General features: G+C 38.3%; 1 protein-coding gene across 1 annotated transcript; it reads left to right on the forward strand.

Annotated features, from left to right (window-relative positions):
* Positions 1-285: 285 nt before the first annotated feature.
* On the forward strand, positions 286-7,225 carry LOC139715000 (leucine repeat adapter protein 25-like). The gene is made up of 3 exons (XM_071626641.1): positions 286-375; positions 4,010-4,556; positions 6,890-7,225. Exons 2-3 carry the CDS (start codon positions 4,299-4,301, stop codon positions 7,076-7,078), a joined length of 447 nt encoding a protein of 148 aa, XP_071482742.1. The 5' UTR covers positions 286-375; positions 4,010-4,298; the 3' UTR covers positions 7,079-7,225.
* Positions 7,226-14,609: the final 7,384 nt, after the last annotated feature.

Consider the following 14,609-nt stretch of genomic DNA (forward strand, 5'->3'; position numbering starts at 1 on the left):
AAATGATATGTCCCACAACTAAGTGGAATATATTCTCCGGTACATGTATTTATACTCCTGAAAATGCCTGTTTTAAATAACTTATTCTTCTTTTGGCTTGCCATAAATATCGTGGACGTACCTTTTTTTTTGTTGAATGTGTGTTTGAGATGCATTCACTCGGATGATATGCTAGCTATGCATGCAGTGCATGCATGCAGTGGATCACAACCTGTACAGCTGTGCACTAGCATCATCCAGTAGGCCCTACTGCACTGAGTATTTAAGTATAGCACGTCTGGGCAAGAGATATCTTCTCTATGAGTCTACGTCTAGTCTTTGAACAGCGAAAAGGAATCTGTGCCTTTGTCTCGCGTATTTGAACACCTTTACTCTGTAAGTCCAAGTTTGTACGTCTAGAACTAGACCTCTACGTGTAATAATATTTTAGGGTTATATTCCAGATCCTGCACTGATCCTGATCCTGGTAGAGTCTACTTTCTAGTTCTAAACTACAATTACTACACTTGATGCCGATTAATGACTACTGAGTAGACTCTACTGTATTATGTGTTCAACTGTGATTGAAAGGTTGTAAATTTAGATAGAGAACAAAACTTGCATAAATAACTGTTAATCAGCTGTTTACTTTGTAGTGTTTGTGTGTTACTGTTCATTGTTATTGTATTGTTAATGCCAATGGATGGTATGAAGTGAGGATGGTTATGCATCACCGCGATTGTGGTTAAATTAATTTACCTCTGAAACAAAGCAAAGCCTAAGGAAGGGATCCATATAGCAGGAGTGCTAACATTGTAACAACTGTCACAGCTAATGTGCCCGACAGTGTAAATTTTTGTAACATTTAATTGAATACAGTCCTCTTATCTAGCACTGTACTGTGAACTGTGGTAGAAAGTATGTGCCACTGCAATGATGTTATAAAACTGTAAAAGTTCATAGATGCCATGGTCGTATTATTTTAATGAAGAAGTTGAAGGTTTGTTGCGTCTTGATCGACCAGATGCTTTATTGTGATGCTAAGGATTGCTAGCTGTGGTACCGGTAATTAAATTTACAGACATCATTCATATTCATAACCATAAATGTTGTAGCTTTTACAGGCTAGGCCAGGTTGACCTAATTATGTCATTATTTCCAGCATTTCAGAATTACTTTAGATCTTTAGAATTTACTCCATATTGCTATTAAAGAAATATTAGACCATTAAGACTAATTGGTAGGAACCATGGCATGGTGGACATATTGTCCCTGTACAGTAAAAATTGTTTTCTGGTATAAAGAACATAAGCAAGTTCTACTTCCTTGTATTCTCTATTCAGTCTAGACTGGTTTACTAGGATATAGGATATGGCCTGAATATGATATAGGCCCTATACTATAGATCCTCTAGACTATCATCTCTGCCTTCCTTGTGTTGTGATCCTCTTCCTGGTGATCCTTATTTTTCATTCCTACTTCTGACTAGACAATTTCCTGTTTCAGATATTAGGTTAGAGGTTGCTTACTCTACCCATTCTTTCCCTGTATGCTCAAGCCGACCTGAGAATTGTCACCAGGACCAAGTTGTCTGTGCTCTGCTGGCCGTTTTAGATTTAAAGTTTACATACCTTTTGTTTTGGTCCTCAACCAGTGTAAACAGGAAGAATTGAATTTACTTGTTTGTAAACTCTGATGCCAGCTTTGTTCTCTGGATTGTTAAAGGTCATATCAGAGTCAGTCATGTGGTAAATAAAGATTAAATACTGCATAGACATGGGTCTACTCCATTTCAATTGATAGCATTCACGAAACGGATTAGCTGAAATGGCTGTTTATATACACAAGCAGGTGGATGTCCCATTCAGCGCTCTGATCTAGAACAGAACTCCATCAAAGAATGTGTCTCTTTCCCAAATTATTTCTAGAGCTTGGAATGGTCACTTACAGAACCTAATACTGTCTGTATACACCATAGGGGACTGTATTTCAATTGGAAGTTATAATATAAAACAATTTTGCAAGTGGTTGAATTTCCTTTCAAGAACCACATTGACAGAATTAGAAATAACACAACAGATGTATATTTTCAGGAGAAAGGTTAGTGATTTTCTACCTTGGAGACTGATAGAACATTCGTATCATGTACCGAAACGTACCGAAAATAAAAGCACACAAATATTTTTGCTTGCCATATGTTCCTGTGCGTGATGTCTTGATTCCGCGGAATTAAAAACACGCGAAACTCTTCTTACCCGTCCAAGCGTGAAAAATTAGTCGCGCGAAAATATCCACCTTTACAGTATTTCCTCCTTGAAACTTTTATCATCAAAAATTGAATGTCCCTACAGTATGTTTATGATGCCATGATATTGCTAAATCATAACCATAATTTCTTGCATTCTCTGTCTAAGATGTATACTATGATGTCTATGATGTATACAGCACCAATAAATGACATCATAAGAGCCCATGATGTGAATGTAATGCTCTGTGCAGATGATACTCAAATACATACATGTTTAAGAACACTGAGCGTGAAGAGTGGTTGGAAAGATTAAACACCTGTATAACTGATGTTAGAGCTTGGGCAATGAGGAACAAGCTGTCTCTGAATGATGCCAAAATGGAAGTGATCCATATCACATCAAAGTTTTGTTCTTATTCCAACCCACTGAATGTCTGTGATGGTGTTGGTCAAATCAATCCTGTGCCTCATGCTAGAAATTTGGGGGTCGTCTTTGATCAGCATATCAGTATGAAGGAACTTATAAAAACTGTCTGCAAATAGGCTATGGCAGCAATCAGATGCATCAGTCTAGTCAGAGGTTTCCTCACAAATTAAGCTACTCTCACTCTGGTTCATGCATTTGTCACCAGCCGGATAGACTCCTGCAACAGCTTGTTGAATTGCCTTCCTTCTACCGACATCCATCGCATTCAGATGCTGTAGAACATCGCAGCCAGGCTTGTCACATGAACTCCTCGTCAACAAAGTATAACCCATACCCTAGAAAAAAATACACTGGCTACCTGTCGACAAATGCATAACGTTTAAACTCATATTGCTGACCAACAAGGCACAACATAGTTCTTCCCCAACATATCTGGCAGATTTGCTCAAGCAGTATCACCCTCCTCGCAACCTTTGCTCAAGCACCCAAGCGCTTCTTCACACACCCAGAACCAATACGTTATATTATGGGGGCAGATGTTATGCAGTTGCTGGACCTAATCTTTGGAACAATCTCCCACAAGACATTCGACGCACACCCAGTTTTGTAAATTTCAAATGCAGTTTTAAAACTCACCTTTTCCATCTTTCATGATTAAGATAAACATTCATTACCCCTTTTGTTACCTCACTTGAGCCAAAGGCTCAAGTGAGCTTTTGCGATCGCTCTTCGTCCGGCGTTCGTCGTGCGTAAACTTTTTACATTTTCATCTTCTTCTCGAGAACCCCTCAACCGATTTTCACCAAACTTGGCAGGTAGCAACCCTAGGGGGATAGGATCTCAATTTGTTCAAGTGGGCACCATACCCTACCTTTAAATGGGTACCATGCTTTCCTTGGGGGCCCCAGGGGGTCCAAACCTCCTAAGTTAATGAATATTCAAGGATATTTTTCTCTAAAATCAAAAGTGAGTATGGCTTTAAGTCTTAACTGCATAATCCAACATTCTATAAAGTACAGTGACCGGTTGTGTACTTGGCAGGTATTTTAACCAGTGCGATGGAATATGCAAATGGACACCATGCCCCCAGCTCTCAAAGGTACCCCCCCCCCCCACAAGTTTCCAATGTTCTCAGATAAGAGTCTGCAAGAATGCATGGAAGGTGAACTTGCGATACTCGGGTGAGCACAAGACCCCCAGGTCTCTTGTTAATTATTGTATTATGTTGATTGTTATATTTGTTAGTCAATTGTTTTTATGTTGTATCTGAATTTTACAGCGCATATAGAAGCATAGTGTGCTTATTATACGCTTTATAAATGTATTATTATTATCATTATTATCATTACCCTCAGAACTCCCATGCCTCCTATCGAAGCAACAAGCAGAGGAGACAGTGCAGGGGATCATTGATGTGTTTGTTGACTGGGTTATCTGCAAAGGGAGAATTCTTCCAGTCTGGCAGACATGGCATATTGTGACTGAAACTGTTGTCCTGCATTTCTAACCCATTTGGGAGCTACTGGCATAATCCAGTAAGGGAGTCAAGGCTGCAGTGGGACATTGACTCTGTTAACACCTATGTAGATGAACATCTGCCATATATTCATCTAAGATACATTTCATCAAAGGCAATATAACATCATGGACGCCAACTCCAACCCAAAGTTGCCGGGATTGCCAGCCTTGCCCAAGAGTTTGAGTGGACTTCTGAATGCCAACAGTGGGATATGGCGAGAGACGAGCAGAATCTTGGCCCACCAGACCGACATCCAAGATCACCTGGCAGCGGGCTTCTCACCCAGTCACGTGAAGAAGAGCGGAGGAAGGAAGAAGAGAAAACGAATCGAGATTCCACGGGGAAATCTGGATGCTGCCCTGGCATTGCTGCGGAAGGAAATGGTAAGGAGGATTTCAGTGTTTAGCAGAAGCTTTGGATTTGAGTGACAGTGGCTGAAAGTCCCCCCCCCCCCCCACACACACACTTTTGGTTCGTGGAAAAAAAAAAAAAAAAAAAAAAGGAGAAAGAATCGGGGAAAAAATCAGGGGAAAAAATCACAACACCCATGAATTTGAATTTCCAAAGATTCCGCCCTTACATAAAGTTCCCGTCTAAGCACCGGCGTAGCAAAAAAAGTTGGGGGCGATGGGGGCGGTCGCCCCCTTAAGATTCTGAATAATTCTTAGTGCACAAGACTTATCACTTACATTCCAAAAAATCAATAGTTCCTTCATGTACAAGGGGAATATCCCCTTTAATCAACCATTTCCTTTCTCAGTTCCCGCGATCAATTTTTTCTTTGATAACTTCCCAAATGTTCCATCAAATACGCGTATATGAGATATCTCAATTTCAACTTTAAAAAGGTGAAAGCTTCCTCGTATTGGAAGGGTGGAGATAGCACCCTCAAACGCTTTCTCCCTGATCGCACCCCACCCCCCCGCCCTGTGCATACAAGTAGACTATGGCTACACTGTGAGTTTTCCAAATATATGCCACAAAATGTGTGCACCAAAACGTTTGACTGCAATCAGAAAATACAGAATCTCCCTCATGTAGAAGGGAGAATGGGGCTTATCCCCTCCCACATCATCATGCTATGTCTCCTTCCACAGACTTGCACTTCTCTGATTGACAAATATTCCAACAGAAATGTGCGCCAGATTGTTGAATTTCAGTTCTAAAAATGAAAAAAGCTCCCTGGAATGTGGGAGGGGTACCTTGCCACCCTCCCATTGATTGGTCCCCTCCTCTATGGACGTAATACACTTTGGGGAGTGACAATTTCCGAATTTCCCACAAAAAGTGTGCTTCAGATTGCTTTGTTTCAATTCTAAAAACGCAAAAGCTCCGTCGAGCTGGAGGGGGCACCCCCCACACCCTCCCCCTCTACCTTATTAGACTTTGTACATACACACACATGATGCACACGCCGAATAAGAGCTAAATGCTGTGATTTTGCTATTAACACTTCTGTGAAAAAAACAAAAAACAGTTATTTTCCATTATTTTTTTTTGGGGGGGGGAGCTAGAAAAAAGTTTGCACCAGTTCGCTGAATTTCAGGTCTGAAAAATGTAAAATCACCTTCGAGTTGGAGGAGAAATAGCCCTTATAAATGTACACCCTCGTGTGCATGCCTTGTACTGTTTGATCGCTTAACAGACAGCGTTCATGAAATTAATTGTAAGAATTATTCATACAAGAAGTTTATTCAAATGGTACCACTTTATAGGCAAATTGTTCAATGATAATCCACATCAAAATATCCTGCTACCTTAAACAAGTGGGGCCGTTTCAAGTTTATAAAACACGCAAAAACATGCATCAAATTGCACCATTTACAACATCAAAATGCAAAAAGTTCTCACCGTGGGAGGAGGGACACCCCCCTCCCACACCCTCCCCCTCTCGCTCGCTCCGCTCGCTCGGGCTCGGCCGCTTTGCTCCCTGGCATAGTAACCGCTCCCAAGATCATATCATGGAGCTACTAGTAGCTCCATGATCGTATCCTGGCTACGCCGGTGCATCTAAGCGGGGGGACACGGCCCCTGCATATCAAATTCAGCCTGTGTCAAGAATTTGCTTTGAATATTATTTTAGATGTCAAAAATGCTTGTGGTTTTCAAATGCATAATTTGCAAATGTGGTTCTCTTTGGCCTAATCCCGAATCTTGTGATTAATTGGCGATCTCAGTTGTTCTCAGTTTTTATTATTCGTTTTGAAGCTGTTATTAGTTTATCTTTATGTATACATAACTTCAGTAAAAAGTAATGGTGTAAAGAAGAGATAACCTAGAAAGTAATAAATCAAATCATGCACTGTTTTCTTCTGCATTCCATTTGATGCAGCTCATCTGCTTAAAGAAAGTCATCCTGTAATACCTTTGAAGTCACTTGTCAATTTTTGACAAATATTTGCAGTAAGCAATGAGAGGTATTTTTCACTTTCTTGAAATTGCATATTGGTCAGATGTTGCATGAGACTGACTCATACATTGACTTTGGGTATAATTACTAATTTGCAATGTGTAATTATCAACTAATATATATTTTATGCCTAGTGGAAAATAGTTATATGTCATCACAGAATGAAGTGTATCTCTTTCTTTATAACAAGCTTACGATCTCATTGTCTTTTCTTGGTCACACTGCAGGTCTACTGCTGACTAAATTTTTCACCAGTCTTTCGCAGTCTCCTTAGAATAATGTAACACGCCTATCTGTCACTTGCAGGTCGGCCTACGCCAATTGGACATGTCACTACTGAGTGAACTGTGGTCGCTACATGAGTCCATACAGGAGTACAAATCAGACATGGAGAAAGTGGTGGACAGCTCTCTAGACTTGGACCCAGATGACTCACAGATCAGCCAGCTGTCCACTCTGGATGAGGATGCTGAGGAGGAGGAGGAGGAGGAGTAGTGACAGATAGTGGATGTGTCATGAAGGCCATCCTGCCTTGCCCATCACAGCAGCAGTTTTCAAAAGTTTCTCAGTGTTCACACTTCATAGTGGTGATGCACTTGAAGCAGTAGTGAGCATTATTGTTTTCTCTTTGTTATATCATGCACAAGTTGTAATTAGACAAGAATTGAGAGGAATATTATATGCATGACAATAGTAGTTTTATGCTTTTTCTTGTCAATATGCCAATTTAGTTAGAGGCTTGAGTAACACAGGACAGCAATTCTTTTCTTCTAGTTCATGTTTTTTTTCACAAGAGTATGCCATGCAGTAGTGTAGTAATCACATTCTTTTGAGAAATATATGCAAAGTGACCTTGAGAGAAGATATTCTGCACTTAAAAAAGTGAGGCTTTTCTATTTGAAGCACGAGCGTGATCTGTATAGAGCAGGAAATATGAAAATTATGCATGACGGGAAACACAAGGATGGGGGTGTATTGTTTACCCAGTAAACAAAAATTTCATTTGTGGCAGACTTCTCTCAATCTAATTTTGTTTTGCACAGGAGTGTGTGTAGGTATTTTACTTGTGTTTAGTAGACTGCTGCTAGACAGAACACAGTAAGGTTATGCATTGCTTTTTCAAAATATAGTACTACCAAGATGATATGTTATGAAGGAATGTTATTTGCAATTTTGACTATTTGATGTGCCTTGACAGATGATTTTGAAAGTTTATATGATGCGTAACTGGCAATCTGTGAATACTTTGACTTAGAAATGTAGCACTTTCTTCCTTTGTGTAGGTACTTGCATCCAGGTGAATTATTTCAAAAGTTTTGTATTTGAGACAAAGTAACTAACATGCAAATGCAGACCTCCCAACCATTCTGAATTTGGAGGAAAGAATCTGAATTTTGACCATTCCCAGCTCTTGTTTCAGGAGGAGTTTCTTGTTTTTCTTGATAATATTACTACACACTCCTATGGGAACTGTTCTTCCTTTCCTACTTTGGTGCCAAATCATCACTATTTTTCAGTCAGAAAGGTTGGGAGGTCTGCAAATGGCATACCTCACAATTAAAACTGCATCATATCAATGTGATGTTTGAAAGCACAATCCTCCCATTCTTCATGCAGGTGTTTAAAATGTGAAACATGGCCATGTCCAAATTGCTTTTGAATAAGTAAGCAGAGGTATGGATGCTGTTGGCATATTACAACTATGTTAATGTCAGGCAAGAATATACTCGTAAACTGGTCCTCTTCAGTGAATTTTGTGTACAAAATGAAAAACAATGTCCATTGTACTTCATTTTTACTGTGATTTTGCAGTATATCGTATAATCCTCTGTATCCTTTTTATAAGTGTGATATTTTTCAACTCCAAAGACTGTTTCTTGCCCAGATTATGTGATAGCAATAAGTTAAGTACTGATTTGAGATTGACGCATACTGTAGATATTTGACGTAAGAAGCCCTTTCTTACCAACCTTGGCCCAGTAGAAATAAGGTAGAGCCAGTAAAACAAACTTATGTGCCAGCAATGTTAGAGTATGAATGAAATAACTTGCAAAATCGCAAGAAGGTTACTCTGCCTAGCATTGTTGAGCGAGTGTTGGCCAGTAAATGAGTTCTGTTGATGTACCTGTAAAGGTGGGTTGTCTTAGACTCAAACAAAATGCCAAATGTTACAGGCAATTTATGATTGATTATATCCAGCTGAGAGAAGGACAATCAGTATTAGTAATATAATTCTAGATGTTCACAGTACAACCAATTTTCCTTGCCAGTGATAGTTGCATTGCAAATGTTATACACATGTTATGGGTGTGTGCATTTGTGTGTTTGTGTGTGACTAGGTCTTTTTTCACGTGAACAGACTAAGACCAGACTACCATTATTATTCGTAAGAATATTCAGAGATAGTGCTTTGCCATGAAATTTCATAATTTATGTTTGGTATGTGGGATGTACATTGGTCACTCTCATCAAAACTGATGTCTTAATTCACATTTTGGTTATATATTGCTGTTTGATTTTTTCTTTCTTTCATTAGGTGGTTGTGTTTTTGGTAATGCCACCAAAGTATACCTGAAATATTACATCAAATTTAAGAATAACTCTATTTATAAGTATCCTGCCTAAACACTTATTGGTTATGAATTGCATTACCACACAAATTTCAAATGTATGCACCCATATAACTATGCCATATTTTGGCGAGTACTGGTACATTGTACTTCACAGTTCTAATGTATGATTTGGAAATCGTACTATAATCCCGTATTTTAGTTATTTATTAGTATTTATGTTGTAATATTTATAGCTGTTTTTAACTATTTGTAGATTGGACAAATCATAACAATATAGAGCCCAAAATTGGAAAATTGCCTTCTTAGTTATATCTGTATCAGTCTTTTCTGTTGTAACTTACACTTGATATGCAATATGAGGAATTCTTGCCAGATACATTGTATGTATGTACAGCATGTTCTGTTCCTTTGTCAAGCCATCATTATTTAACTTGTCATACATTGTAAAGTTAAATGTAAGTGTACAAAGTAGTGTGGGAAAAAAACTTGCCACATTGCATTATTGGAATAGAGAATAAGCGCCATGAGCATCTTTTGATGGACTGTTGCGCTATAAAAGTATACATTATTATTATTATTATTATTATTATTCAATGTTGCCATTTTAAAGGTGTATTTTCTTAGCCTGTGGTTTGCAATGTTGTACTTGTAATGCATGTAGTGATTTGGCAAATTAATCACAGGGTTAGTATGTACATGTATCTAGTATTTTATAAAAGAAACAAAACGAAATAAGGTATGAACTGTACCTGGATTTAAAGACAGAGATCCAGAAACCTTACATGGTGTAAATCATGCTCACCCAATGGGCAGAATTTTTCAAACAGTTTGTCATACAAGTTTATCTGCAGTTGACTCTAATTTAAATTTGTTTGTACTTGTAGTACAAATGTATTGATGCAGTTTGAAATTTCAAAGCATTTCTGTTTCGAGACACTTCTCTCCTTGATTCCACTCATGGTAAGGTTGATCATGATAACTGTATAATCATGCTTTATTATTTATTTTGCCCTTTTTTCATCATGCTTGACAAATTTCTGACTGCAATGAATTTTGCATTAGTGTAACAGGAAGAGTGAACCTCAATTCGTATAAGAAAGATGAAATGGCTCATGAAAACTTGAACGGGCCTGTCATATGTAACACATTGCATGCAATGTGAGCAGATTGGGGGTACCCCCTTTTTAGGGCCCAATTGTTTGTTTGTTTTTTGGGGGGGGACCAAATTGGTGGCCACTTTTACATTTTTACTTTACCTTAAGAATGCATTGTCACATTTTCATCAAACTTGGCAGTTATTGTCACAAGGGTTATGTGATATTTATTTATACAAGTGGGCACCAGAACCCATTGGCACCCCTCCCCATCCTAAAATCCCCAAATATGCAACCTTTAAAAAAATAATAAATCATAAAAACCAATTGCAGTACAGTTAAGACAATGCTATCAATAAGTATAATAGTGAATATAGTGTCAAGCTTGAATACAGCAAATTCAGAGACCTGATTTGTTTGTTTGGGTTTTTTTTTTTTGGGGGGGGGGGGGGTGGGGGGAGCGGTGCAGGGGATAAATTAGGGGCCAAATTTCACATTTTCATATTCTTGAAATTCTTGATTGCTGAACTTGACAAATGCTAGGGAGTAAAGAACTCAATTGAATCAAAGTACAGTTTATTTTCATTGTAAATTGTGTAGTGTTGTGACAACTGTCGCCCCCTTTTGCTTTCAAAATGATATTGTATTGACATGCATAGAACGCACCATCATAAGTAACTGAATTTCTTGGTTTTGCAATATTTTCTACTGGAAGTTTTGTAATCATGAGCTTTTTATACTGTTTCACATATTGTTTAAGGATGATCAACAAAATATGTTGAAGTCATATTTTTTTTTTCACTTCTGTTGCAACTGCAAATGTAGTTTTCTTTGTAGCACTCAAGTGCACTTTCAAGTGTGAATTTCATGTACAGAGTACTGTGGTAGCGCACTTTCAAGTGTGAATTTCATGTACAGAGTACTGTGGTAGCACACTTTTATCAGGTGATAAGAAGGACTCCATGCAGTTAATACATGTCAGTACTATCCTACTGTGAGATGCGAGTGAAATGACTGAATTTCTGTGCAGTGGGAGACTGCAGTACAGTACTAACTGATGGGAGTTCTAATGTCTTCACAAATCTCTGCCTTACTCTTCTTCTACGTGCCACAGAGGACAAATAAAGTTCATATTTGATGATTGCCAACCATCACAATACTTCTGTCAATATCAATCTTTTGCTGTTGTCCGAGATATTTGGTGAAAGAGGAAAGATATTGGTGTATTTGATATGAATATCCAAACCTTTCCTCCAGAAAACTAAATAATGAACATGTATGTACATATGCAGTCAACCTTAACAAGGTGAAGGTGTGATGCATCAGCATCTGCAATGTGGTTCAATTCTTTGCAGGGTGATGGGTATTACTGTAGTGTTTGTGTGTGTGTGTGTGTGTGTGTGTGTACATGTGTGGCATCTCATGTCCCTAGCCAGGGGCCTGTTTCATAGAACTTGTTATTAGTGACAACTGCCACATTTCTATGACTAACTTGCTCTCAGCCAATCAGATGCAAGGATTTCAGTAGCTTGTCACATCTATGACAAATTGTCACTGATGACAAGTTTTATGAAACGGGGCCCCAGGGCAGCTGTTTCAAACTGTTCCGAAGCCTGCAGTCAAACTTGGGAATGTGGGGGTACTAGTTTTCACCTTCATCTCTATCAACACTAGCAACATTGAAAATGATTTGAAATGAGCAGTGTGATAGTTGACCAGCAGGTGAGAGGTTCATGATTGATATTGCAAGCAGTAGAAAACTGTTTCTATCCAATGTCGTTCTGTTTCTTGGTATTTGAAACACGTTTTCAATTATATACGACAGACACTAAGTGACGGTAACTGGATGTGATAAATTTCTCTGGTCCTGATTTTGTTAAATGTGTATGTACAAGTCAACAATAGCTTCTAATTGTATGATATCAGCTACACCAATATACAGTAATGTGCTGGATGTCGTCACCCATCAGATCTAAGCTAATCAAACTTGTTGAGCAAGAAATAAAATCCAGTTGCCTACATGACCATTTAAAGAGTCCATCAGCCCACATGCCTAGCACATTACCCACCATTTTCGCCAGCGATAAGGCCGTAACGCCGGATAAGCCGCATCCTGACTTTGGTGATGAAAAACAGAAAAACAAATCAAAGGGGTTTTGTTCCGATCAAAACTCAATTACTTTTCTACATTATTTTTGTTTATTAGAAACTTTATTATTTCTATGTGTTTCCACACGTTTCCTAACAATAACAATAGCAATTGGCACATTGCCTACCGTAATCCCATACATGATTAGGATCTCTGTGTCGTCGGTTAGGAAGGTGATTCAACGAGTAGGAAAGACAATACAGTACTGCAATTTGCTTGTGCTGGCATATAGGCCTCACCCTGACTTTACTGCTTTATTTTTGCTACAAATAGTGCTGCCTTCTCACCGGCGAATACGGTAGTCCCTGCCCACATTGCTACTGTTGCCATGTACATTGTACATGTACCACACAGGGCTCTTAAAAACAGCATCAAATCCCAAGAAACACCCATTACCATCACACACACATCAGATACCAAGCAAAAACAGACATGAAAATCTCTTCCTATTTGCTACTTCACTTGTGCTTCTCACATAGCACATTTAATGACACAAATGCCGACATGCTCACTTGTGTTACAAAGAGCAAACATTTCAGCAAATCATACTGCATGTCATGCTATGTATAATACTTAAGCAATACATACCGGTACAAAAGAACACGCCACACTTGTCACATGAGATTTACATATTGTAGAAATAATATAAAAAACAGCAATACGGACACTCACACTGTACCTCATCAATCAATGTTATTATTCAGGGCACCAAACTGAGATGTGCCCCTACACACTGCTGGTTTGGTGTCACAGTTACATAAACTCCACATCAAATATCTGCACCCCATCAAATTCAACGGGTGAAATTTAACTGGTAGAATATGTATATACAGCCCCCATCCCCCCCCCCCCTTCCTTTTTACTTTACTTAAACTTTCAAAAAAGTCAAATTGTCAATACTTTCAAACATATCATTCACAATTTTCAACTCAACCAAAGTTTTTCCCCCTTTCAGTAGAGCTATAGAGAACCCTGTATATTCTTTTTTTTTTTCTTTCTTTTTTAAATAAGGAATTGCAATGTGAAATACAGTGCATAAACAATAACAATGTTATTGAGTATATGTTGCAATTGACCTAAACCAGTCTAATTGCTTATTGTTGCAGTCAGTTAACTACGTGAAACAGGGTACATAAAATATGTCATACCAGGATAGTGTTCTAGATCTATTTACTATTTTGTGTGGTTCCCAAATACAGACTGTACGGATGAATAAATACTACACAGCTATTGACTGGTGCTGGGATGGGCAAGCCTTGAGGAAACCCCAAACATTTGGTTGTCTGGGCAAGCATCCTGTGATCAATTCATGCATTCATTTTGAACCAATTACAATCAGTTACAGTCCACTCCCGTTATAATGAACACGATTATAACAAAATTCTGGTTACAACGAAATAAAAATTTAGGCCACAACATTATCAGCTCTCTGTTTTTTATTGTTTATTTGTTCACTTTTAACAAAATTTCAATATAACGAAAGAACACTGCCGGTCCCGGGAACTTTCTTATAATGGGAGTTCACTGTATTTCCTTTCCTAGAACACGAGAGGCTAGGTCAACTGCTTCTGCTGCATGTATTCAATAGTCACAGGGTTTGTTTGTTTTTTAATATACAAATCAGCCACAACCTTGCCTGGTACTGTGACTGGGCAGCTTGAGGTCACTACTACAGGATATCAAATTAAATTGAAAGCTCGTTTCTTTCACACATGAGATATGGAACAATTGTAAGTCTCTTCTATACTGACATGGACATGGATATAACAAATAAATAATGCCACAGTGATCACTGGTCCCAGTGGATTTTTCCCAGTACAGACACTTTCTGACACTACATTTTGATGCTGCCTTGACAGTGAATTATGGTTATAAGTCTGTCTATTAATTATGTGCATTGCAATTCCATTATCCTGCTTCAATGAAAAGCCTGCAGCAGCAACATTTCTTCATTTAAAAATTAACCATGTAATTTGTTTTCAATAACTGTACTTTTTGGTGTTTGGTGGTGGTGGTATTCAAAGGTTTCAAGACAATTCTCACTTTGTTTTTGTAAGCTTCAAAAATATTTCCTTACAATAGTAACTGTAAGTAGCAAGGGTTTTATCATGTTATTTCACTAAATCATATCCTCTCAGCATTTACTGGCCTGATAAGAATTAATGACAAATAACTATTGGTGTCTCACCCTCATCAACTACTAGTATTGC

This window comes from Diadema antillarum, unplaced genomic scaffold (assembly GCF_040938485.1).
Source record: "Diadema antillarum isolate AM-2024a unplaced genomic scaffold, OU_Dant_1.0 scf00000046, whole genome shotgun sequence".
Taxonomy (NCBI): domain Eukaryota; kingdom Metazoa; phylum Echinodermata; class Echinoidea; order Diadematoida; family Diadematidae; genus Diadema; species Diadema antillarum.